At 47.8% G+C, this 22734-nt stretch overlaps 1 protein-coding gene across 2 annotated transcripts in view; it reads left to right on the top strand.

Moving 5' to 3' along the window:
- The window catches only part of MAN2C1 (mannosidase alpha class 2C member 1), a 932858-nt gene that overhangs the window by 393462 nt on the left and 516662 nt on the right, over positions 1-22734 (top strand). For both annotated transcript variants that reach the window (XM_069624549.1, XM_069624550.1), the window contains exons 8-9: positions 673-783; positions 1149-1241. In XM_069624549.1, the coding sequence (XP_069480650.1) occupies positions 673-783; positions 1149-1241 (204 nt within the window). The remainder of the gene's footprint in view (positions 1-672; positions 784-1148; positions 1242-22734) is intronic.

The following is a 22734-nucleotide window of genomic DNA, read 5'->3' as shown; positions in this document are numbered from 1 at the left end:
GAGGGACTTGATGCTTCTACAGTCCATGGTTTTTCTGGACAAAGTGGGTAAAGAGGTAGGTTTTTAATGTTTCTCCGAACGCCCAGTGTGAGCTCTCTGCTCGTAGCACGGGTGGGAGGGAGTTCCATTGGGACGCAGCTACAGAAGGGAAGCTCGCCCCTCCTCCTCGGGCACGCTTGTCTTTCGGTGGGATAATCCGGGGGGCGTAGGGTGCATTGACCAGTCTGGTAGGATTGGCCTTAACGATTTTTGAGCCAGATAGGCCGGTGCTGTGTTATGCAGGAATTTGTGGGTGATGGTGAGGATTTTGAAATTGATCCTTTCTTTTATCGGGAGCCAATGCGCCTTTTTTCTTGCTGCAGATATGTGGTCTTTTTTGTTTTTTGGATGTGTAGAGTGCAGACTGTAATGCATTGTTCTGAATTATCTGCATTTTGCAGATGTTTTTAATGTCCACCTTTGCTCATTGTCATGCTTGCTTAGAACTCTATCCTGTGCCTTATTCGGCTAACCTCTCTTGCCTTATCCTGCCACCCTTATTTCTATGCATGGGTCCATTTCAGCCAACCCCCAAAACACCTTAACATTGCTTCCATTTCTATGCCCACTGTTCTCGGTACCCTCACTCCTGTCTGAGGCTCTCATAACCTAAGACGTCCTTCCTTTCCCCAGGCACAGCAGTTCGAGTGGGTCAAGAGCTGGTATCCTGGTCTTTATTCGCAGATCAAGGACTGCGTCAGACGAGGGCAGTTTGTGCCAGTCGGTGGCACCTGGGTAGAAATGGTAAGGAATCCTTATTCTGTGCTGCATGTCATTGTTCTGTTTTTTATTGTCTGCAGCTTTCTTACCTTTGCAATCTTGTGCTACTGTGTGCATACCTCAATTTCCATCTGTCTCTTCCACTGTCCCCTTTCTTTTTAGTTAGTGCCATTTATTTCTCTATAGTACTTCAAACAAGTTTTGTTAACACACCCGATTCTAATGTAATTTAACATTTTGCTTTCTACCTAACCTCTCTGCATCCCATGTTCCTAGCTTCATCTGTGCTTTTTTACCTGGTCTCTCTGCAAGGACTGCTTTCCTTTGTGCCTGTATAAAACACCTCTTGGGTAGAAACTTTTGATCAAAAGGTTCTGTTTTTATTCAAGGACGGGAACCTGCCCAGTGGCGAGGCAATGGTGCGGCAGTTTCTGCAGGGTCAGCTCTTTTTCCAGAAGGAATTCGGGTTTATGTGCACAGAGGTAAGGCATCTCTTAGTGACTCTCTATATTGGCTCTCTAATGACTCTCAATAGTGTGATTATGGGAAGGAATGTACGGCTATCCCTGTAGAAGTGTACAGCTGGATTTTCTCTTTGCCCCAGTTGTTCTTTTCTTTAAAAAACATGTATGTTTCATCTGCTCATATATTCCCTTTTTCCAAGAGTCTTCCTCTATTTTTCTGCTGCAGATCTTCAACAGCACTTTTAAATAAGGTGCTTCATCCACTCTCTGCCTCTGCCCTAGTTCCATCCATCCTGAACCCTCCCCCACCCCCCCATTAACTTTTTATTGGGCTTTAATTGGCAGTAACCCAGAATGAATAACAAAATCATGCATAACAATAGAGAAGAATCAACTAATGCAGAATGAGCAAATGATGTCAAATTATTTAAAGTACTACACAATTCGATTATAAAGTCTTCCAAAGGAAGAAAACATAAGAAAAAAATGAGTGAAAAGGAGAGAAAGGTAATTGGTGCACTGAGAGCCCAATTATGAAAAATGAGATACATATACTCCTATGTCCCGTCCTCATTCCTCAGTCCCTTTGGGATGTCATCCCTACGGAGATGGGACTTGAAGCACTCTATCCAGCAGATCATAATAAAGCATGCCAAGAATGCATTGGGCGGAAACGCCTGCATGCAGGCCCTTCCTCATGTGCTCATCTGCTGCCAATGGCCAGTTCCTTTCTTCATGCGGTCGGGTAAGGATCAGTAGGGTTCAGCTCACGTTCTCATTGACACACCAAAATATTTGTTCTTTTTTCAGCACCCCCCACTCTCTGGTTCCTTTTTCCTGCAAGTCCTGTTCCTGAGATAACATTTACTCCTAGTTTTGCCGTAAGAAATTTGTAGTGGCAGATCCCCAGCACTTGTGTCTGGCATGCCTAGGCCCAGATCACGAGTGTCCACTGTGTGCTCTTTGTGATGTGCTTTCTCCGGTCACTCGCGTCCTGTCATGGTGTGGCTCTTATCCAACGTCCCATCCCTCAAAGGTTCCAGGATTTTGTAAGCGGTAAGGCATAGCTACCAGCTCCCAGCAAGGGTGACATTTCCAGCTCTGCCAGGGGATCACCTGTAGGCTCATAGACTGGGTTGGGCAGATGACCAAAAGCATCTCAAGAGGCCTTGGTAGGGAGATTTATCATTTGTATGTTTCCTCCCCTCTCCTAGTGAGACCCCCAGCACTTTTTGCTGGACTTCTGGACCTTTTTCTTTCAACCCTGAATGAGTGGAGCCTTTTACCACTCATTCATTCTTGTGGGATCTGTCTTTTTGGAACTCTATTCTTTGTATTCTACCTGTACTATGGAGTCTGTCTACTCCATATATCTTAAAGGCATCTGTGTTTTTACTACTGCAGCAAACAGCTCCTTATGGGCAATGTTGCTGGGGACCCTCGGGGTCCTCCTTTAAGATTATTTTTCTATATCCTCAAGTAACTACCGTACTTAGATCCTTAGTATCTCTCCCAAAACTCTACAGTCTAAGAAATTAGCACACACCACCTTCAGTGGAGCGCCAAAGGGATACCTAGTATCCCCCTTCTCTCTGCTCCTATGACATTTTTAGTCACATAGACAATCTCCTAGTTATGGCTGGTGGCAGTGGACAGGTTCTACCAACTATTGTGTAGTTTGAATACCGGTTTGCAGGCTATGTCCATAGCCTCAGTAGTGCACAATAGGGGCACCCAAGTACCAATTTGGCGGCCTCCCTTCGTTTTTCGCCATTACTAGCATGGTTGTTCTTTGTTAGCCCTTCCTCTACCATTCTGGGAGGGGGAGGTCAGTGTGTATGTTTTGCATTTGGCGGGAGCCCTTGGGTGTCCCCGCTTACGCTCCAGAGGTTCTGGGCAGGCAGGAAGTGGGGGAGAAGTTTTCCACCACCCTGTCCTTTGTCTGCCAGAGTGCCTGAGTAGGACCAGCTCCCACAGGGGGTTGGCTGACCTGATTGGACAGCCAAATGCCCCTTGCTGTAAAATGCTGAGAGATTGGAGAGGAGTGTGTGCTGGAACTATATAAAAGGTGATGCTTCTGGAGTGAAAAGCAAGTCAACCACTGGAAGCTGAAGTAACCGAAGAAGATGAACAGAGATGCCTGCAGACCCTTTGCAACACTGTGAAGCGACCACTGCTGTCCTGACCCTGTTTTCTGTGCGGCAGAGGAGCTCCAAAGAGGACGACGAAGAGGGACTTTGAATTGAGCCATCTCCCGAGGTCCTTGGAGTTTCCAGAGCTGCAGAACCCCAATGCCATGAGACCTGCGGCCCATTTCGAGTGCATCGTCGTGGAAAGGCTGAATCAGTCCACCTCTTTACCGAGCCATAAAGACACTCCAGAGATCCGATCCAACTCACCCAGACTCCCTCATCAGAGCGTGGTACTGCAGGAAGCAAAGAAGATTGACCAGGCCATCTGGGCCCTTTGTTGGTCCTGCCGGAAAGTCGCCAAAACCACAGAGTGAACCAAGAAGTTGCTGAAAGTCGTGCCCCAGGTCCTCCCTCGAGACTGCTGCTGAGAGACCCCGTCCATTGTCCTGCCTTCAGTCATCCGACCAAGGAATCCAGAGGTCTTGTCCAGAGCTGCAACATCGCAGGGCATCCAGCACAAACATTTTCTCTGAACCGAAGGTACTGTGGGGAAAAAGGTATTGCTTAACCGAGTCCAAGAAGTCGCTCCAGAGCGTTGCAGTGCACCTAGAGGTGTCCAGGGTCACCCCCTCTTACCTCTGATTCAAGCCACTGCTTGTGTCCCTTCATTGAGTCCTTTAATAGGTCTCCCTTATTAGTTAACTTGCTGCTTCTATGACACTAGAGACTGGAAGAAATCCGCAGGAACTCTTCATATTCTGCTGCTTGTAAAGACTGAACCCTCTGCAAACTGCATTTAGCTAGGGTTGCGTTATGGGACTTAAAAGACTTACTGGTCAAATAAACCCTCTCTAGAACCTTGAACCAAGCTAATGTTACACTGACTAACAATTTTCCTCCCTTTAAGTGACTTTAGTAGTTATCCACATATAGCGAAATGCAGTCCTCCCTTCCCCTGGGCCACGCAAACCCTGTCTGAAGCAGGTCCATCCTGACATATTCTGCCAAAGGTTCGATAGCAAGTAGGAACAAGAGCGGGGACAGTGGCCCCCCGCCTCGTTCCCCGTTGAAGCGGGATGCCTTCTGACATGTACCCATTAACCTTGACCCTGACTCGGGGGGTCCACATACAACAACTTAACCCATCCCATAAATCTGTCCATGAAGCCCAGTCTGCCCATGACCTCCCATAAGAACCCCCACCTGAACTAGTCGAAGGCTTTTTCAAAGTCGAGAGCCCTAATGGCATGCAGACCCTCCAGCTCCTGTGTCTTGGCCAGCGCGTGATGTACCCTCCTAATATTCATCCTGGTGGCTGTGCCGGGAAGACCACATTTTGGTGGCACTGACTTCAGCTACATGCATCAGGGAAATGAAGGAGCTTCGCTGCAAGCATTCCTTCTTACAGTTCTTCAAAGAGAAGGTGGTGCAAGGCACGCAGCCTTCTCTGCCTAAGATAATGACAGAGTTGCACCACAATCAGCGGATCTCTAGGGGATTCTTTTCTTAACAACTGAGCTCAGATTAGGAGGAAGAACAACTGCATGATCTGACTCATGTACTTCAGCAGTAGATATTAGGGAAGCAGGACATCTAAATTGATCAATAATTGTGCTAGAAAGAATGTGCTTCTAGCTATGTATGTGACAGGACCAGGTATTTTGTGACTGGACCAGCTATTTGATGAATCTGTGTAGTGTGACGATTCACAAGGTATCATCACTGCCCTTTCCCATGAGGCTAGACTGCTACCCAATAATGCGGGAGGACCTCGTGGGGAGGGACCCCACCCCCCCCTCTGGGGACAACGATGATCACCTAGGGTATAGCCTGTTGAGTAAAGTCACACCCCAACATTCCCTAGCTCCCCCTCCATTATAAGCCACTTCCTTGAGAGCAGACCAATGACTTATTCTAATAAATGGGATACAGCCAAAGCAGAAAGTATTAGGACGAAGAAGAGCACAGAAGACATGAGGACGACTGACTGTGCTAGTACTGGTATGAGGTGTCCCCAAAGAGGCATGAAAATCAAGCTGTCATAAGAAACAAAGGATTTTCACAATCTGCCAGGGTGGGATTGGCAACAATGTATAAGAACAGACGATGGACTAAAGATTTTGTCAAGCCCAGCAGGAGTAGGCAACAGGTGTGGAAACCATCCGCAGGAGTTTCAAATCCTGTCTGCAGACCGCCAAAGAGCAGAGGACGCTGAGGAAGTTCTTTGTGGGTCCAGCTAGAGCAGACCCAAGCTCGAAGCAAGAAAGGAGAGTCGAGCAGTGCACCAGAGAGCAGAGCCGCAGCAGTGCTGCAGAAGTAGAGGAGAGAAGTGCAAAGAGCCGACGAGATGGACCCCAGACCTGGGAAGCCCTGGTGTCATACCAAAGTCCCAAAGAAGGTAACACGAGGTAGGAGGGACCCAGAGGTGACACAGGAGTGGTAGAGAGGCAGGCTCAAGTGGTTCTCCTCTGGCCCAGTACCAAGAAGCAAACTATTGGGAACGGTGAACCAAGCATCCGAGGAGAACTTCCTCATCACAGTGGCAGCGATAAGACCACTGACCACCAGAGACGGGTCGGGTACCCTTGCAAGAGTTAGCCAAGCATCTGAGGAGAACCTCATTTATGCAGTGGCAGTAATAAGACCACTGACCAGCAGAGATGCGTCTGGGACTCCAACACAACTGAATCAAGCCTCCAAGGAGAACCTCCTCATTGTAGTGGCAGCAATAAGCCTACTGACCATGAGAGAAGGGTTTGGGACGCTAACACAAGCAAACTGAGCATCCGAGGAGATCATCTTTGTCTTAGTGCAGCAATAAACTCACTGACCACAAAAGAATGGTCTGGGACCCCAACATCAGATGAGCATCCCAGGAAGGTATCCTCGTCCCAGTGGCAGGGAGAAGTCCACTGAAACCCAGAGAAAGATTTGGGACTTTGCTAATAAAGAGAGAGAATGGCAAAATAAATATCAAGTTGAAAGACACAGAAAAAAACTCTCAAACACCAGGAGAAGGGAGTCATTCTCCTGGTGAAGAAATTGAAACTCTTTTGAACATACTCGAGACGCCAGGGGAAGGGAGCCTTTCCCCCTGGCTTTGTTGTGAACTATATTGGAGTGTGTGGACCAATACCATGAGATGGGAGTCATTCTCCTGATCCTGAAGGTGGAGTAGGATAGAGGTTTTGCTGGAGCCACCAGCCAGGGGAAGGGAGTCATTCCCCCTTGCATACTTTTTTCATGCAATGGACATTTTGGGAACATTAACCGAATACCAGGAGAAGAGAGCCACTCTCCCTGAGAAGGAACTTTCTGTTGCATTATTCTTTAGTTGTAGTGTAAGGGATAGCAGTAGGTTGTGACACCGGACGGTGGAGTTTGATTTTGACTGACATTCTGACAGATCCTTTAGTATTAGTTTGAGGCATGGAACCCCCTCTTAGAAGATGGGCATAGGGAGGATTTCTTTTTACTATAATGACAAGTTTATAGCAACCACTATGCCACCTTTGTGCCCACTTCCTTCTTCGGCAACCTTACAGTAGTGGGTAAATCTTTGTAGCTTTTGCCTAATCTTTCTGCCTTTACTGGTTGCTTTTTATGTTCCTTATCCCGAGTAGGTCCCATCTATGTTAGATCACTGTTTGCATTTCTGTACATTGAAGGACTTCTAAATGCCCATACCTTTTTGAAATCAGAAGATGAAGATGCAGATGGAGGTGTGGGGGGGTCTGCAATGCTGACCTTTCATTTACATGCACCCGGATACCATTGGTATATTGTTAATGATCAGGTAACATGATAAAGCAATAAAGCAAATGATTTCCTAATTTTTCAAAAATGTGCCAGTTCTGCCTCCCTGTAATGTAGATGTAGGGAAAGGCCTCGAAACAAATTTGTGAAAAGATTACATTTCAGGAACATCCTTACAGGCATTTTCTTGCAATGCCATTGACCTATTTAAATTGTAAATAATGTGCAATCAATCTCAAGTGTGTTACTCTCAATACCTAGCTGGTATTAGGCACTTCTGCCATTTTACATTGAATGAAATGAGAGTAAGCCAATAGATTAGGAAGGGCCATTTTGAGTCTTATGTAAGCCACCCCTATAGTCCTTGGAGGAACAGAAGCTTCCCCTTTATGGCTTATCAGCACCTAAAATGGTCCTGAGACGTTCTTCAGACTCAGTACAGAACACCTCCCCTGAATAGTTACCTGCCCGACTTCCTTTCATTATGAGAAAAAAAAACAGAAGAAGTAGAGCAATGGGAAATTGAGGGTAAAAGTAACCCTAATCTGTTGTGATGTCCGTCTCAAGGCTACTAGCCACAGCAAGTCTCCCTTCTAAAGAGTAAGCTTGTATGCCTGAGCCATTGAACGTGCTAGCACTTTTTAGCCTGGTACCATAAAGCCCACACACACTACTATACTGTTTTAGGCAGATACTGTTCATCCATTTAAAAATGTCTATCCTCATAGCTGATGGGATAAGGAGCATCAGTCGGGCATATAAAAATCCCTGGGTATGTGTTATTTCTTTTGTTGAAGTCATCAAAGAGGGATGGGAAACAATCAAAGAGGGAGGGCACTCAGTGTTGCCAATTTTGCAGGTTTACTCCTTCTCCCAAGAGGGAATTCCATCTTAGTTCTATGGGGGCAAGTAAACCTGTCCCTCAGAAGCTTTCAAAACTTGATGCTGAGCATTTTCTTTTTCAAACATCTTTTTGTTGTTTTACATGTTAAACTCCACCCCCCCCCCCCACTCACTCTTTCTCCATTCCTTTTCCCAGGGCTCTGACATTTCCTTTTCTTGCTTGCTTACTCCCCCGGAGGTCAGCTAGTTTACATGCAAAAGTTTCTTTGCGGGCACCACTGGGCCCTGCATTCGCCTTTTGGGAAGGCTAATGTCTCGCCCCATTCCATTGACAATTCCCCCAAGTAATTGTTCGATGCATATGTGGCTCATTCCAGTGCCACCAATCCCATACCTTCTGCAGCCATTCTTGTTCTGTTGAGATTGTCGGTCCCTTCCATCTTTGTGCTATGAGGGTCATTGCGGCTAGTGTGAATATTACCTTTGCCTTTTCCCGACCCCTCCCCATCTCTCCTGTGTCTTGCAGTCCTAACAGGACCAGCTTGGGGTGTTTGCCCGCCCCCTCTTGGAATGCTTGCGCCTGCAACACCTCCCCACAGAAGGGCTGAATCCCCTTTGTTCGCTTTGGCGTAGTATTTCTGCCTTACGAAAGGCATTGCACCTTCTGCCTTTTTGGTTCTTAGAACCCCCAACTGCCTTACTGCACATCTGTATGCCTTCAGCGCTTTACTAGTGGAGGCCTCTCCCGCCATTTGTCATGCTTCCTCGACCTCTGAGTCTCCAGGGCCCTCATTTGCTTATCCCTTCTTGCATTCTGTACTATGAGTCCCCCCCCCTCATCGTGGCTTTGAACGCGTCCCACTGTGTACTCTTGCTCGTGTCTGTGCTGTTATTAAGCTCAAAGAAGGCTTTGATCTTGTCCCCTATTTCCTCCCGGATCACGTGGTCCCTCAGTAACTCCCCCGGGATCTTCTATTTCCAGACACCCGGCCTTCACCCATCGAGGCCCATTTTCATTTTCACCATCTTATTGTCCGCTATCCCAAGGGGACCTGCCTCCACCTCTTCCACCCTTCCCACCAGGCTCGCCGATACCCATATGTAGTCAATCCTTGACTGAGTTCCAGGGATCCCCGATAGGAACGTGTGGCCCTCCTTCGGCCCCTGCAGTGCCCTCCAAATGTTCCTCATACCCGCTCCCTCAAATCTCTCCCTCAGCTGGGGCGAGGCTACTGACCCCCCTTCCACGCCACCCTGAGTTGTCCTATCTCCGCGCCTATTCCAGTCCATGTTGAGGTCCCCCATTAGGATTATGTGTCCCTTCGTGAATCCCTCCAATGTCCCCAGGAGGTGCCTTAAGAATTGTACTTGGCCCGTGTTTGGCGCATGTACTGATGCTATGGTGTAGGCTGCTCCCATACATTCTCCTCTAACCACTATGTATCTCCCACCTTTGTCTCTAAGTGTGTCCGATACTCTAAAGTCCATGCTGTTCTTAAAGGCCAGTGCTACCCATTCATAGGGCCTGACGCTAGGAACATCTGGGAGAAGCCCCTGAGTTTGAGTTGCCCATGGTCAATTTGTGAGTTTCCTGTAGGGTCAGACATCGGGTCCTTCTGCCTTTTGTAAATCTTTCTAATTTTTTCCGTTTGGGGGGTGTATTAAGTCCTCTCACATTATGTGTCATCCATTTGAACCTGCTGATTTGTGCACTTTGCTCTTCTTCCCTATCTCATGCTTTTTTCCCCTTATCCTATTATGTTCATGTGTTCCTTCTTCCTTATTCCGTATTCCCTGCCCCTTGACTCCTCTTCCTCCTTATCTTCTTTCTCTGGATGACTTCCTCTCCCTCCCGCTGTTCCCACTGCCTCCCCATTCAACCCCCCTGCTTTTTGCCTACATCTCCTCTTCCCTCCTCCCTGCGCCCCTCCCCATCCCTGGCCCCAACTGCGGGGTGAACCTAACTCCCCCCTTCTGCTTTGAGCCCCTCCTCCCTCTCCCCTGGATTCTCCCACCCTTAGTGGGTCCAGCATGTTTCTACTCCCTGGTCCCTTAGGCACTAATCATCCTATTTGTCCACCACCCCCATTTTGTTTGTGTTGTGGGAATTGCTTCACCTGTATCATCCCTTGTCGCCCCCCTGCTTCCTCTGCCACAACACCGCCTTTCGGGCACGGCCCTCTCAGCGTCACCCTCCTCCTGCGCCTTTCTCCTGCTGTCGACCACTCCCATGGTCTGGGCCTTGCTCTGGCCTCCGGTGGGATGGGTCTGTCGCCCCCCCCCCCCCTGGTCATTGGCCAAGTCCAGGTGCATTATGTCCCCCGCTTCCTGGGGGAGGTCACCCGTTTTTGGACTCCATCCCATTCGAACATTAAACTTAATGGGAAGGTCCATTTGTACTTAATGCTTTTCTTGGTCAATTTCTTCACTATCGGGCTCAAATGCCTCTGTTTAAGTAGCGTACTATTCGTCTGGTCCTGAAACAGTGATATCTGTTGTCCCTTGTTTAACACTGGCTCCTGTTGTCTGGCGGCCCTCAGGACCGCTTATTTTTGGCCGTATCTTTTAAACGCTGCTAGGACGTCCCGAGGTCTAGCATTGGGTGCCTTGTTCTGGCAGCCCGCTCTGTGGATCCGGTCCTGTTCGATTGCCTCTGGGCCTATTCCTCCGAGTAGCTCTGCAAAGATGCGTTTCCCCCTTCAGCTCCCTGTCCATTACCGTTTCCGGCAACATTTTTATTCAGATGTTGACTCTACGTGATCTATTCTCTTGATCCTCCAGCTGTAGCTCCAAATTCTGTGTTGATGCATTTAAATGTTCTATGGCCTCGCTGTTCGCTGTCTTTTCTTTATCCACCTCTTGCAGGCCTCTTTTGACCAGGTCTGTTTGTTCCCCTAGTTGACCCATCTCGTTCCTTATTTCTTCTAATGCCGAATTTAAGTTGGCCCTCATCAATTGAAACTGATCTTGGAAGGTTTTGGTTAGGGTCGCCTGCAGGAATTGCATCTCTCCTCTGAAGTCCTTTTTCATCATCTGTGCAATGTTGTCTTCTATTTCGGGTTCCTTCCGTTCTTCGTATGCTCGTTGCAGCCTTTACTCGACTCCCTAGCCTCTAAGGTGGGCCACATTGTGGGGAAGGTACCCAGAGTATCACCTATGGATGGGTCTGCTTTTGCTGTTCTGCCCTTTGCCTTCAAAGTCATTTATAGCTGTCGACTCTACCCCCTCCTTCGTGCGTTTCCTTGTAGTCTCAACTGCCTTTAGTTCACTCCTACTGGTCGGGGGCCTTCTGCTACCTGTGCGATGTGGCTTTTGTGCCCTTCCTTTTGGTGGCCAGCCTCTCTTTGCTCGCCTTGGATCGCCGCCCCCTAGCTGGGTTTCCCCTGGCTTCTCCCGGTTCGCTGGGTCCTCCCAGAGTCCTTCTTGTTGTGTCCTGCTCCCCAAGTAGCCAGGGATCTGTCCCCCCTGTATTACTGGATGCTTTCTCCTACTGTAGTTGTAGTCCCTTTAGCGTGTCCTGCTTAAGTAGCCCCAGGGTCTTTGGGGGTTTATTTGTTTCTTACCCCTTTCTGTGGGTTTCCCCCTATAGCGCTGGAAAGCTTGCGCTCTTCTCTCCCTCACCATTGCACTTTAAAACCAACTCCAGGGCCTGCCGGGTTCGTGTCTATGGTCCAGGGGTCTATTCAACTTGTATTTCCTTTCCTCTCCCACCTGCGAGTGTGTGCCTACTTTCCAGCCACTCCTTGAGTGTTCTTAGGCCCCGGACAGATGGCCGCCCTGGACACTGTTGGGCGATCGGAGCAACGCTTCCTCCCGCTACTCCTCCGTTGCTGCTTGCCCCCTGCTTTGCCACGCTGGGCTGCTCCTTACTTGTAAGTGCCTTGGGCCACTCCGGTTCCGGGGGCTTGTCCTCTTTCCCGGGCCCGCTGGCACTCCGGCTTCCTCAATGGGAGTCCCACTGTGGTTTGTTGCACTGTTTCCCTGGTCCTCTTACATGCTGGTCCGTCCGGTGCTCCTCCTGCTCACCTCTCCGGGGATGCCGGGTGCAGCTCCCTGCTTGCCAGTCCTCCTGGCATGGGCTCCCCTTCTCGGGCTTGCCTTTGCGGTGCCCAGTTCACACTCCGGGCCGCGTTGTCCGTGTAACTCCTCGATGTCATCCCTCGCGGCCCACCTGCACCAGTTTTATTCCCTGTTCTCTGCGGGGTCCCACTGCGGGTTCCTTCGTCGGAGGGACGGTCACTGGTGCTGTCGCGCCTTCCTCCCTTCAGCAGGGTGCCCTTCCTCGCCACTGCGGATATGATATGATGGGTTATTTATAACGCGCTTAATACCCAGAGGTTTCTAAGCGCGGACCCAGGAATCGAACCTGTGTTGCTCCGCGTGGTCTTGCTTACAAGGCGAGCACGTTGCCCCTGAGCTATCCTCACGAGACAGAGGATAAAATCAGTGAGGGCGCTCCTCCGCTTGTCGCTCATAGCTCGCCTCTCAACCTTCCGGTGCTTCCCGCTGCCTCTCCGGGGTACTATCTCTCTGTGGGGGGTAGCCTTACTCCCTTCAGCCGTGTGCCCCTCTCTGCCTCTCCACAGCCACGCTGGGGTTGGTGGGTATGCTCCTCCTTCCCATCGGCGCACCACTTGTGGCTCGCCCCTCAGCCTCGCCACTTTCTGGAGTTTTCTACTGCCTCTCCGCTCTCCGGGGTATCTCCTTCTCGCATCGCCATGCCTCCAGCCAGTGAGGGTGGTGGATCCGCCAATTGAAACTTTGCTGGGGCCTGGGAGCAGCCGTCGACACGTCTACCTTGTGTCGGCGCCCATCTTGGAATCATGCTGAGGGTTTTTAGCATGCTTAGTCCCTTTCCAAGTTGTGAGGTTTCACGGGCTGTCCCCTATCTAAACCTTATTCTCATGGTGTTCTCTTGTCACAGAGCCTGTGCTAAACTTGATCATCAGTGTACTTCCTAGGTACGAGAGGCCTGTTTTTTTTTGTTGGTTTTTTTTGTGTGCGCGTGCAATGAACAAGATGTAACCTTTGTGTTTGTGGCCTTTCCTGGTTACCAGTGTCATATCAAACTGTGATCAGTATAGGCCACGCCTAGGAGAAGAACTTTTGTTTCGTGGTCTTCCCGGAACACAGACCTTCATTTGCCAGAGTGTACCAGTGGACCTCCGTCAAAAGTAATCCATGGAAGGAAAAAGTAATCCAAAAAAGGAGCGTACACCAAGCAAAAAGTAACACAAATGTATTGGGCCCAAACTGCTGGGAAGTACGGTTCAGACAGCCCAGTGGAACTGAAATGAATGAAGTGAGCTATCAAAGCCCACAAAAGCTGATGGGTGGGGCTACGTCAGTCCCCTATATCCAGATATATTTTGAATGATCCTAATTGGGTAATACAGTTTTTGGCTACAGTTACATTAACACCCCTGGTGACGTCACAAACCTTCCCACACCAATCCTCAATTACATGATTGTGCTGAACAGTCAAAAAACATTAGTTTGCCATTGGTTGGTAATGTCCAATATTCAAAATAGCTTGAGATGGCATGGGGCAATCCGTAAACATAGAGCCGGACCAATGGTGTGCCCCGCAGACCTCAGCAGGGACACTGTACAATGTTGCACCCATGGGACAATGAAACCTCCCTCTGCTGATTAGCCCTGTGCCCCGAAACCCCAATTCCAATGCGCTGGCCCCCAAGCTCCCTTCTCATGCCTTGCTGCCAAGTGTGGTCTGAAAAAACTATGCCACACCGTGGCTGGAGTTTACTTAACAGTATCTAATTTCAATTTTTCTGCCAATTCTCCTCGTGCACCCATGTACCTCGCTCATTGGCCACAAAAGTATCTTTTAAAATGTCTTCGCTGTGGCTGCGTTCCCTGGGAACCTTTAGCCATGCAAAACATCAGCCCACTGTTTCTGCTGAATGTTCAAGAAATAGATTCTGCTTGTAACACAAGCGCATGGAGCTCTTTTCTTATGAGCTGTCTGTGAAAAATGTTTCCTTAACGTGGGCTTACAAAAATGGCTTTTCTACTGTTCACATATTGCTCAAAGAGAACCCCCATACCCTAAGCCCCCTACAATATCTTGCACCCCCACTGTGTGCCTGCTCCAAACTGCTACCCCATACGGCCCCCACTGTGTCACCTTATGCAAGCCGCGCTGTGTTCAATGGCGCTCCCACCCCCAGTGTCACCCACCACCTTGCAACTGACACATGCAACCCCCCACCCCCCAGGCAGCATTGGATCTGGACCTTTACAACATTCCCCCCTATGATTGATCGACACATTTTGGGCTAGCAGCTCTTTGCTCTTTTCCTTCGGTATCCACAAACTTGTCACCCTCCGCAAACTCTCCCTTTGAGGCTCATACTCCTCCGGTGAGCAACCTATTATCATACACGCTTCCCCATCAGCTGAACAGTCTACCCATAAAGCCTCATAGTTGTCTATATCCAAGGGTGGCATTGGAAGCATTCCCGGTGCCCATATTCAGGCCTTTCCGTTTGCGTCTGTGTGTGGTGTACGCGGTGTGTGCTTTTCCATGCCCCGTCAGCATTCACGGGCATCATATATTTCCCCCTCCCCGTTTTCCCTTCCAAATTGTTAATCCTAACTGACATGCACAACAGGTGATGAGCATCAGAACGAGTATTGGCACAGAGTTCTTAAAATGTTTGTCAACCACATGGGAACCCAGGTAAATAGATTAGGCAATTGTAATACTTCAGATTGGGTGATTTGCAGCCACTTTGCATTGGCTGCTGTTTGGACACCTGGAAGCAATAGGGACACAAAAAAGTTGATACTTTATTAAACAGTTGATATTCCGGTGGAATAGCAGCTGGTCTGTCTGATGACTTTTGGGACCAATAATTACTGTCCCTAGGAATTCTCTTCAAATTAAAGGATTGTGCTGGTCGTGTATGCACCCCCCCCTGCTCAATGCTTTATTAATGTGCAAATCGGTATTCAATAGTGCATGATGATGGTTGAACAGAATTAGTTATGAGCGGGGCACCACCAGGGCAGGGCTGGGCAGGGTGACGAGGGAACACGTGTCTCCCCAATCTGGAGGGAGCTGGGCCTATGCCTGGGTTCTGCATGTGCACCATTCATCCAAAATGATTGCAGTCCTGCTCTTCAGCACTTCAATCCTCATCACCTTCGTGCATCCGGTAATAGTCCCCAAATATATCAAACCTGTGGATCTGAAACACAAGATAAAGTGTGCAAGTCCTTTAGGTGCAAATGCTGTTTTTTCTCGTCGATCCACATTAAAGCATGAACATGTTTGTTCCAAATTGTGAGATAGCTCGTATTCATTTTTCTCACTACATCTTCGTCAACCCTTCCAATCCTTCTGCCCTACATTGTAACATTCCCCCATCCCAGGCCCGCCATGGAAGACCGAGCCATCAATTTGCATCAAGGGTCTTGTATGGCACCATGGAATACTGTGCCCTGTCTGATTGTGACATTTAATCTGCTCTGGGTTGTGAACAGTTGCTCCCCCCTTCTCGTCCCGTCTGTCACATATTCTAATATGTGTTTTGTGGCTTCTTTTATCGCCATTCTCGTGAGTTGCATATGATTGTCGGCATATACCTTCTCCCCCTCATTTATCCATTGGACAATAACTGATTTCCCCTTAAATGAGTATCTTTCTGAAACAATGACATATGCCTCAGACATCCCCTTTCATCTGCTGACACTTTTTGGAGAAAGACCTTGGGGGCCCCTCTAACATGTGGATTGAGAGAGCACACACATGTGTCTTTGGCCCTCACTACCCCACCCGTTTCATTTCGTCATACCATACATTGCCAGATGCAGTGCTATGACTGCCCCTAATACCATCTTCAAACATTTCAGAATTAAGTACATCTTGTTTGGTGCATACTCCTTCAGTATTACTCGTAATAGGAGCACACTATCCCCTTTCTGCTAAAAACCAAATAAACATAAACCAAAAAACACTACACTACAACAACATAGCTTATATAGTGTCCTTGCTCCTCCTGCAATTTCCACGTGGCGTAACTCCTCCGGCCCACTCCCAGGTTTGCTAAACAGGTGAAAGGAAGAGAAAAAAGTCCAGGACATTTGGGTAATACTTCCCATCAGCTGGCCCCCCCCCTATATTCTGCGAGTGGAGTGGAAGTCTTTTCCCGGCGGCCGTCTGAAAGATGGATCCATGGGTGCCTCTCTGCTACCTTCACCGCTGTTGTAGTATAGTACGTCACAGTGAAGGGGCCTGTGAAACCTGGTTCTTTCCAGGACGTTGTGAAATTCCTGATGAGAACTTTTTCACCTGGATAAAGGGGAGGCTGTGCTGCGAATGTCTCTTCTTTTTGTGCAGTTGAAGTATCTGTGCTTGATGCCAGGGTCAGCAGGCCTGCCTTGACATGGTCGCACCTGACGTGATATATAGGTGAGAGATTTTGTGAACTTACTCATATATACTTTAAACTCATCACCAAGGAGTTGGGCAGATCTGTTAGTGTCCGAAATTGTATGGGCAGGAGTGAGAGGTATATGCATTCTTCTGCCAGTGACAACTTGGTGCAGAGTCAAATGATGATCTGCAACAGGAGAGTTGGCAGTGCAAGTAAAGCGAGCGGAAGACAATTGAGCCAATTCTTGCCAAGTGTTGCTGACGGCTTGGCCATGTTCTCTTTAAACAGTCCTTTGAGTCTCTCAATAAGTGAGTTGGCTTGGATAGGGTACGCTGAGCACAGCTTGTGCTTGATGCATAGGAAGGATGTTACCTCCTTAAATAGACCGTTGGCAAAGTGTTGTCCGTTGTTGGACCTCAACACATCACATACCCCCACCTTGCGAATACTTCACGGACCAAAAATTTGGCAGCAGATTTTGCATCATTTTGAGCACATGGACCAGCCTCAAGCCAATGTTAAAAAGTACATGCAATGACGATCATGTACCTATAAGAGCTACACCGATCCTGGATATCGACATAGTCAACATGCAAATGCCTGAAGGGCCCCTTCGGGCATGGGAATGTTGCCTTAATAGTTTTAAGAGTGTGCCCTGCTATATGTTTTTAGAAAGTGACACAATTGTTTAAAAACTCAGTTACCAATTCTTGTAGGCTTGGCATGATACACTGTTCGTTAATCTCTGCAGCTACGTGCTCTTTTGACACATGTGCTGGGTAATTCAGCTGATCCAGGCCTGTTTGGAGAAGGTTCTGGGGCATTACTGGTTTCCCTGTACTGTTCTGTCTCCACACCAAATCTGTAGGTGACACTGAGCAGCCCCTCTTCTCCTGTTCTTGTTGGGGTACACCCCCCTGCAACTCAATCACTTGGACAACGGGCAATGTGTTGAATGGCTTTGTGAGTGTAGGGTGCTGTCTTTACAACAATGCGATCAAAGGTATTTGATCCCCTTTAGAAGGCTTGAACCGTGTTGTGTGTAACAGTAAATATGCTGCTTCTTTTGCTGCAGCGCCAGCCCTAACATTGCCATGTGAAATTAAATCTGTGCCGTTAGTGTGGCCGGTGCATTCTATTATTGCCAATTGTGCTGGGAGGGGCAGTACCTCTATTAACCAGACAATAACTCTGCATGTTGTACGGGGAGCCATCGCTCCTCCTGAACCCCTCCTTTCCCAGTGGACCAATGCCGAATGCACTGTGGTTGTGAAATAGGCTGAATCTGAAAAATATTGACTGCTTGACCTTCCGACATGTTAATGGCCGTTATCAGGGCTGTTAGTTCAGCTACCTGTCCAGAATAGTGTAGTCGCAATCTCATCTGAGCCCATACCTGAAATCCTCCTCCATGGTAACAAACCACTGCTGCACCCTTGTGTCGATTACCCATGCTCAAATCTATCGTTGATGACCCATCAATGACGAACATTTCTCCTCCTATGAGCTCTTCCTGCATCTGGAGTTCGCCCCATTTGTCCATGTATGAGGCACAGTCATGCACATAGTCCCCTATCTCTGCCAGTTGTGCTATGAATGTTTCTGGGTTGATAACCAGACACCTCACTACCTCAGTTGCTGGATTGGCCAAAATTACCCGTTCCCTGACGCCCTGATTTGTCAATGTGGAATTCGATTTTTCCAGTATCGTAAAAAGTGAATGCTCCACATAGAGCATAACTGCAAAGCCTGTTGTTACCATTGCTGACTTCTCAATGGCAAATGCTGCTCTGGCGAGTGCCTGTTCACATGGGAAGTGGCCTTGTATTACTGGGTCTAGGAGAACACTTAACGTAGGCCAGGGCCTTGTGTCCCTGTGACTTCTTTTGAGTGAGGCCAGCCGTCATCACTGTGCCATCAGAATGTGAAAACAAAAATAATATTTTCATTATAATTTGGGGTTGCTAACACTGGTGTGTGTGTTAACGCTTGCTTCAATTCAGCAAATGACTCCTTCATCTCAGATGTCCATTTTATGGGTCCTTTTACCTTCTGAGTGGCTTCATAAATGTGGCATAATCGAAGACCCAGGCCCTACAATAGTTGCACAGGCCTAAGAACTGCTGCATCTACTTGACCGTGCGTCGCTGTGGTATGCTGTGTATCACTTCTGCTCTCGCTGGAGTTATCTTCCTGCTGTCTACTGATACTATCTGTCCTAGGTACACTACTTCTTTCTGGCAGTACTGCAATTTCTCCTTATCTACCTTGTAGCCCTTCTCTGCTAGTAATGTCAGATGTGTAACTGAATCTTTCCTGCAATGGTCCTCTGTTGTGCTGCACACTAGGAGGTTGTCCACTGAAGTCTGGCACCTCAACATGCACGTGTCCCAATAGAGAGAATAAAGTAAACACCCCACTTGGGAATGAGACCAAGGGAACCCAAATTTATATCAAATGTATATAAAATAAATGCAAGCAAAGAACTCTGCTGCCCGAGAGCGCTCTACTAATCGATACATGGGCAGCACATTAAAAGGACACCACTTGTCATAGATGACGTCATACATAAGAGACAATCTAACACACATGATTGGCTAGGCACATATAATTCTCCCAGCTCCAATGGGGATGCCTGGGCTCCGTTGGTTACTGTTCCTCCATCAGTCACAGTACACGTGGTCAGCTGGGCTCATCCTTGCAGGGTGGAGGTTGGGCGAAGTTCACAGAGATGATGTAAGGCCATCTGACTAAGCTAAATAACAGATCTTGGCATGCAGGGAATAATGACTGGCATGAATTATCACATCAAAAAGGCGCTGTTGGTGTGAAATAGGTGCATTCTAACCTGTGTTTTTATGGGCGCATGGGTTAGGGGTTGTTCCTTCAGGTGCCTTATCAGAAGGGGCAATCTCTGATTTGTGGTCTCTGGGGTCTCACGTTTTCAAACACATTGGGAATAGATGTTAGTGTTACAAGAATATATAACCACTCTGGATTAGGTATATGGTGGGTAATTTGAAGGTGGTCCAGGGGAAGGGTCTGGTGACCAGGTGCATTCAAAGGGAATAGGGGGCAAGGGTTCAATGGGCTGTGGCATGGCGGGGAGGGGGTTGAGACGGCATGAGACAGTCAACAGAGATGGATGGGGCGCTGGGGCTGGAGCAGGCCTTGGTCTCACGTTCTAGGATGAGCGCATTTTGTCATTACTCAATGCTCGCTAATAGCAACAAATAATGGCTGCGTTTCGGTGAGAACAGAAGTCGCGCTGAGCTGGCAGAGGGTGGAGGTTGTGGGGCTGGCTGTGTGCGGCGCTGGGAGAGGGATAGTAGTGGACATGTCGGCAGAGGGCCTAGAAAAATAAGGCGTTTGGAAAGACACAAAATGGAGTACAGTCTACAAGCCTTAACATGGCGTTTATGCACTTCTATCCAAAATGGAAGATGCAAATAAGTACAAGGGGGGTGGAGATGTCTCCCCTCTTAGCTCACACAACATTTACCTGGTACGCAAATGGTGCAGGGGGGCGAGATATGCCCTCTCTCCTCCAACATTCCCCCCTTTCGTTACTTCTAATGTAACAAATACTTATTTGCATCCCTTCTACGTTCCTCTACCACTCTTACTGCTTCATCCCAAGCTGGGGAACCCTTTATTGGTATCCATGCTCGGCAGACATTTCTTAGGCTCCCCCCGACCCGCCAAGCATATTCTTCAGGAGTACCAGACATGTATATACAATCTCCATCCCCATCTAAATCCACCCAGACTTCCCTGTGATTGTCCAGATCTTGTGGCTCTTTTGTGGTTGCGTGATAAAGGTTGTCAATTATGTCACCAGTATTGTATATGGCCACCAATGCGCAATTTGGGCTCATTGCTCTCCCCATTTTGTACTTGTGCATCCTTAGTGCTGTGAGATCCTCTGTCAGTCCATTTCTGGCTGCCAATAGTCACCATCATCATTGCACTATTAGGAATTGTTTTGGCACAACATCGGATCCCTAACTGGCACACCCAAAAGATCAGCAAGAGGAAAAGGATGATGGGGATCAGCATCTTCATCACAGTCCCAAGCCAAGATGGAACACACTCGAATGCAGAGGTGAACCAGTCTGTTGGTTGCACACCACCTTCTTTTTTTATCTGTACTCCTAGTTCATGCACTGCTTTTGTGACATGTGAGAGCGTCCCATTCTCAGCATCAGATGAAGGTATGAACGTGCAACATGCACTCCCGATTTTTCAGCAAACCCCTCCTTGCATGGCTGTGAGCAGGTCAAGCACATACCTATTCTGCATTGTCATTAGTCTCAGTGCTCTTAACTCCACCTTGATGATATTGAACCCCTCTTCAGTGTCATTTGCCAGTTGTATGAGTTCCCAGCGCACGATTTGAAGCCATTTGGCATTTGCGCGGGCCTGGATACTGTGGATCAGTGATACAAAGAATGTCTCTGCTGAATTGAACAGTTTGTAATCTGCGGGAATCTGCGCCAGTAGATCAGAAGAGTCTTTAGAGATGTAGTTGGATGCTCTCTTTTTTCGTGACACTTGTTCTTGTAACTTATTTTCTATCAGTACGTTCACAAGGGGTGATATTCCATCATCCTGGTGGAGTACTTGTGATAGTTCATGTTGCATCGTGTCCCCTACTATATGTTTCTCAGGGACCACCAGCAGTGCAGAGTGTAGTGTTGCCAGAGCACAGTTGGCATTTCATGCAGGCGGGAGGTGTAGGTATGCCTGTTTGCCGCACACTCAGTATTGATCCATTAGAGCTGCAGTTCCTTTTTTCAGATCAGCAATAACAAGAGTCCTGTTGCAATATGTATTACAACCCATGGGTACATCTCCTTTTGCATGGAAGCAAAGTTCATATTTTTGTTCATGGTTTATCTGTATTGGCTTCTCCAGGGCGGTGACCCACGTTGGTTTGGAAACATGTTCAGTCTAAATTTGTGCACACTTGTCATTCCTCCATTTCAGTCTGTTGTCGGACAAGCCACGCAGCCCTTCTGCCTTGCACATGAATGTTGACTGCTGCCATTTGTTTTCTGCGAATCTTGTTCCTTCTATTGCCAGAAAAGGTTCTTTGAAACATTTTGCAGGTGGCATTCCTTTTTTACAAATTCTGAAGTCTGGTGGGAGGAGCTTCATGCGTATTGTGTGTGCCTGGAAAGGGCCCTTTATCCCACAGAGTGCAAGATGAATTAGAACTTGTGCTTGCACAATGGGAGTTTCTTGAGGTACTAAAACCTTAGGCATCCCTGATGTATGAGGTATCAGGGAGCAGACGTAACAACTACCGTTTGTTGCCTGTCGCCCCGTGGCACTCATGTCAGAGTACCATTTATTAGATTGTCCTGTATGGCGAATGTCTTCCATTTTATCCAGACCCAACCCATTGTATGCATCATATTTATATTGCCTCGTTTGCCTTTTGTTTTTACTATTTTGTTTCCGGGTATTTTTCCAACCTAAAGTCCTTTTGCACAATTTGTTTGAGGTACACAATGTTTTTTGTGCATTGAACGATACGGGACGGTAAAAGGGGAATAATTTCAATATTACCATTCCACTAGGGTCAGTGGTTTGTTGCCAGTAAGGAGTATTTGACGTGTCATGAGGAGTAGCTGTAGGGAACATATTATACATTGGGGCCAGCCATGAGGTAGTTACACTTTTTGGTTGTGAGGTAGGCTGTGAAAGCGTGACTGGTTGTTCTAAGGCATCGTCTTCATAAAATACATTCATGGTGTCTGTTTCTGAAGTACTTTCAGTTGTATTTCTAGCAACATGGGAGAGAATTGTGTTATTCCACTGTGATGGAACACTCAGACCCAGTGTTCTGATTAACCAAGAATAGTCTTTGACTAAAAAAAAATAATAATAAAAGAAACTGGAATCAAGTGTCCTTATTCAGTTCAAAAGCAATTTAGAATCAGGCTTCTTCAAGGAATATGGCAAGAATCTAGGTCCAGTCCTTATAGGCCCAGCGGAATGGAGCAGCTTCTCCTTTCTGTTGCAGAATCGAGTTGGAAAAGAAGTAGTAGTATCCGTCAGTCCTTTCTCTTTGTCGGTGTTATATAGGTGCTGGAGCCTCATTGACCAATCGGGGCCCTTCATCGAGCGTACTCTTGAAAAGCCCCGCCCTCTTAGTTCGTGGATGGCGGCCGCCATAATGGAACCCGCACTGGTGACTCAGGAAGGAGGCTGCCTTTTTCTCCTTCAGGCCACAGAGTTATTTGTAAGTTAGGGTAGCTTTTACCGGACCCTTTACCTTTAATGAGTATTTCTGTTTTAATCTGTTTTAATGACCGTTGTTCGAGAGGTCGCTTGTAAGGAGTCCTTTCCTTGCCTAGGGTTCCGGTAACA

The sequence above is a fragment of the Ambystoma mexicanum genome, chromosome 11 (genome assembly GCF_040938575.1).
Source record: "Ambystoma mexicanum isolate Mex_15411 chromosome 11, UKY_AmexF1_1, whole genome shotgun sequence".
In the NCBI taxonomy this organism is placed as follows: Eukaryota; Metazoa; Chordata; class Amphibia; order Caudata; family Ambystomatidae; genus Ambystoma; species Ambystoma mexicanum.
This window is presented reverse-complemented; position numbering and strand designations above follow the sequence as displayed.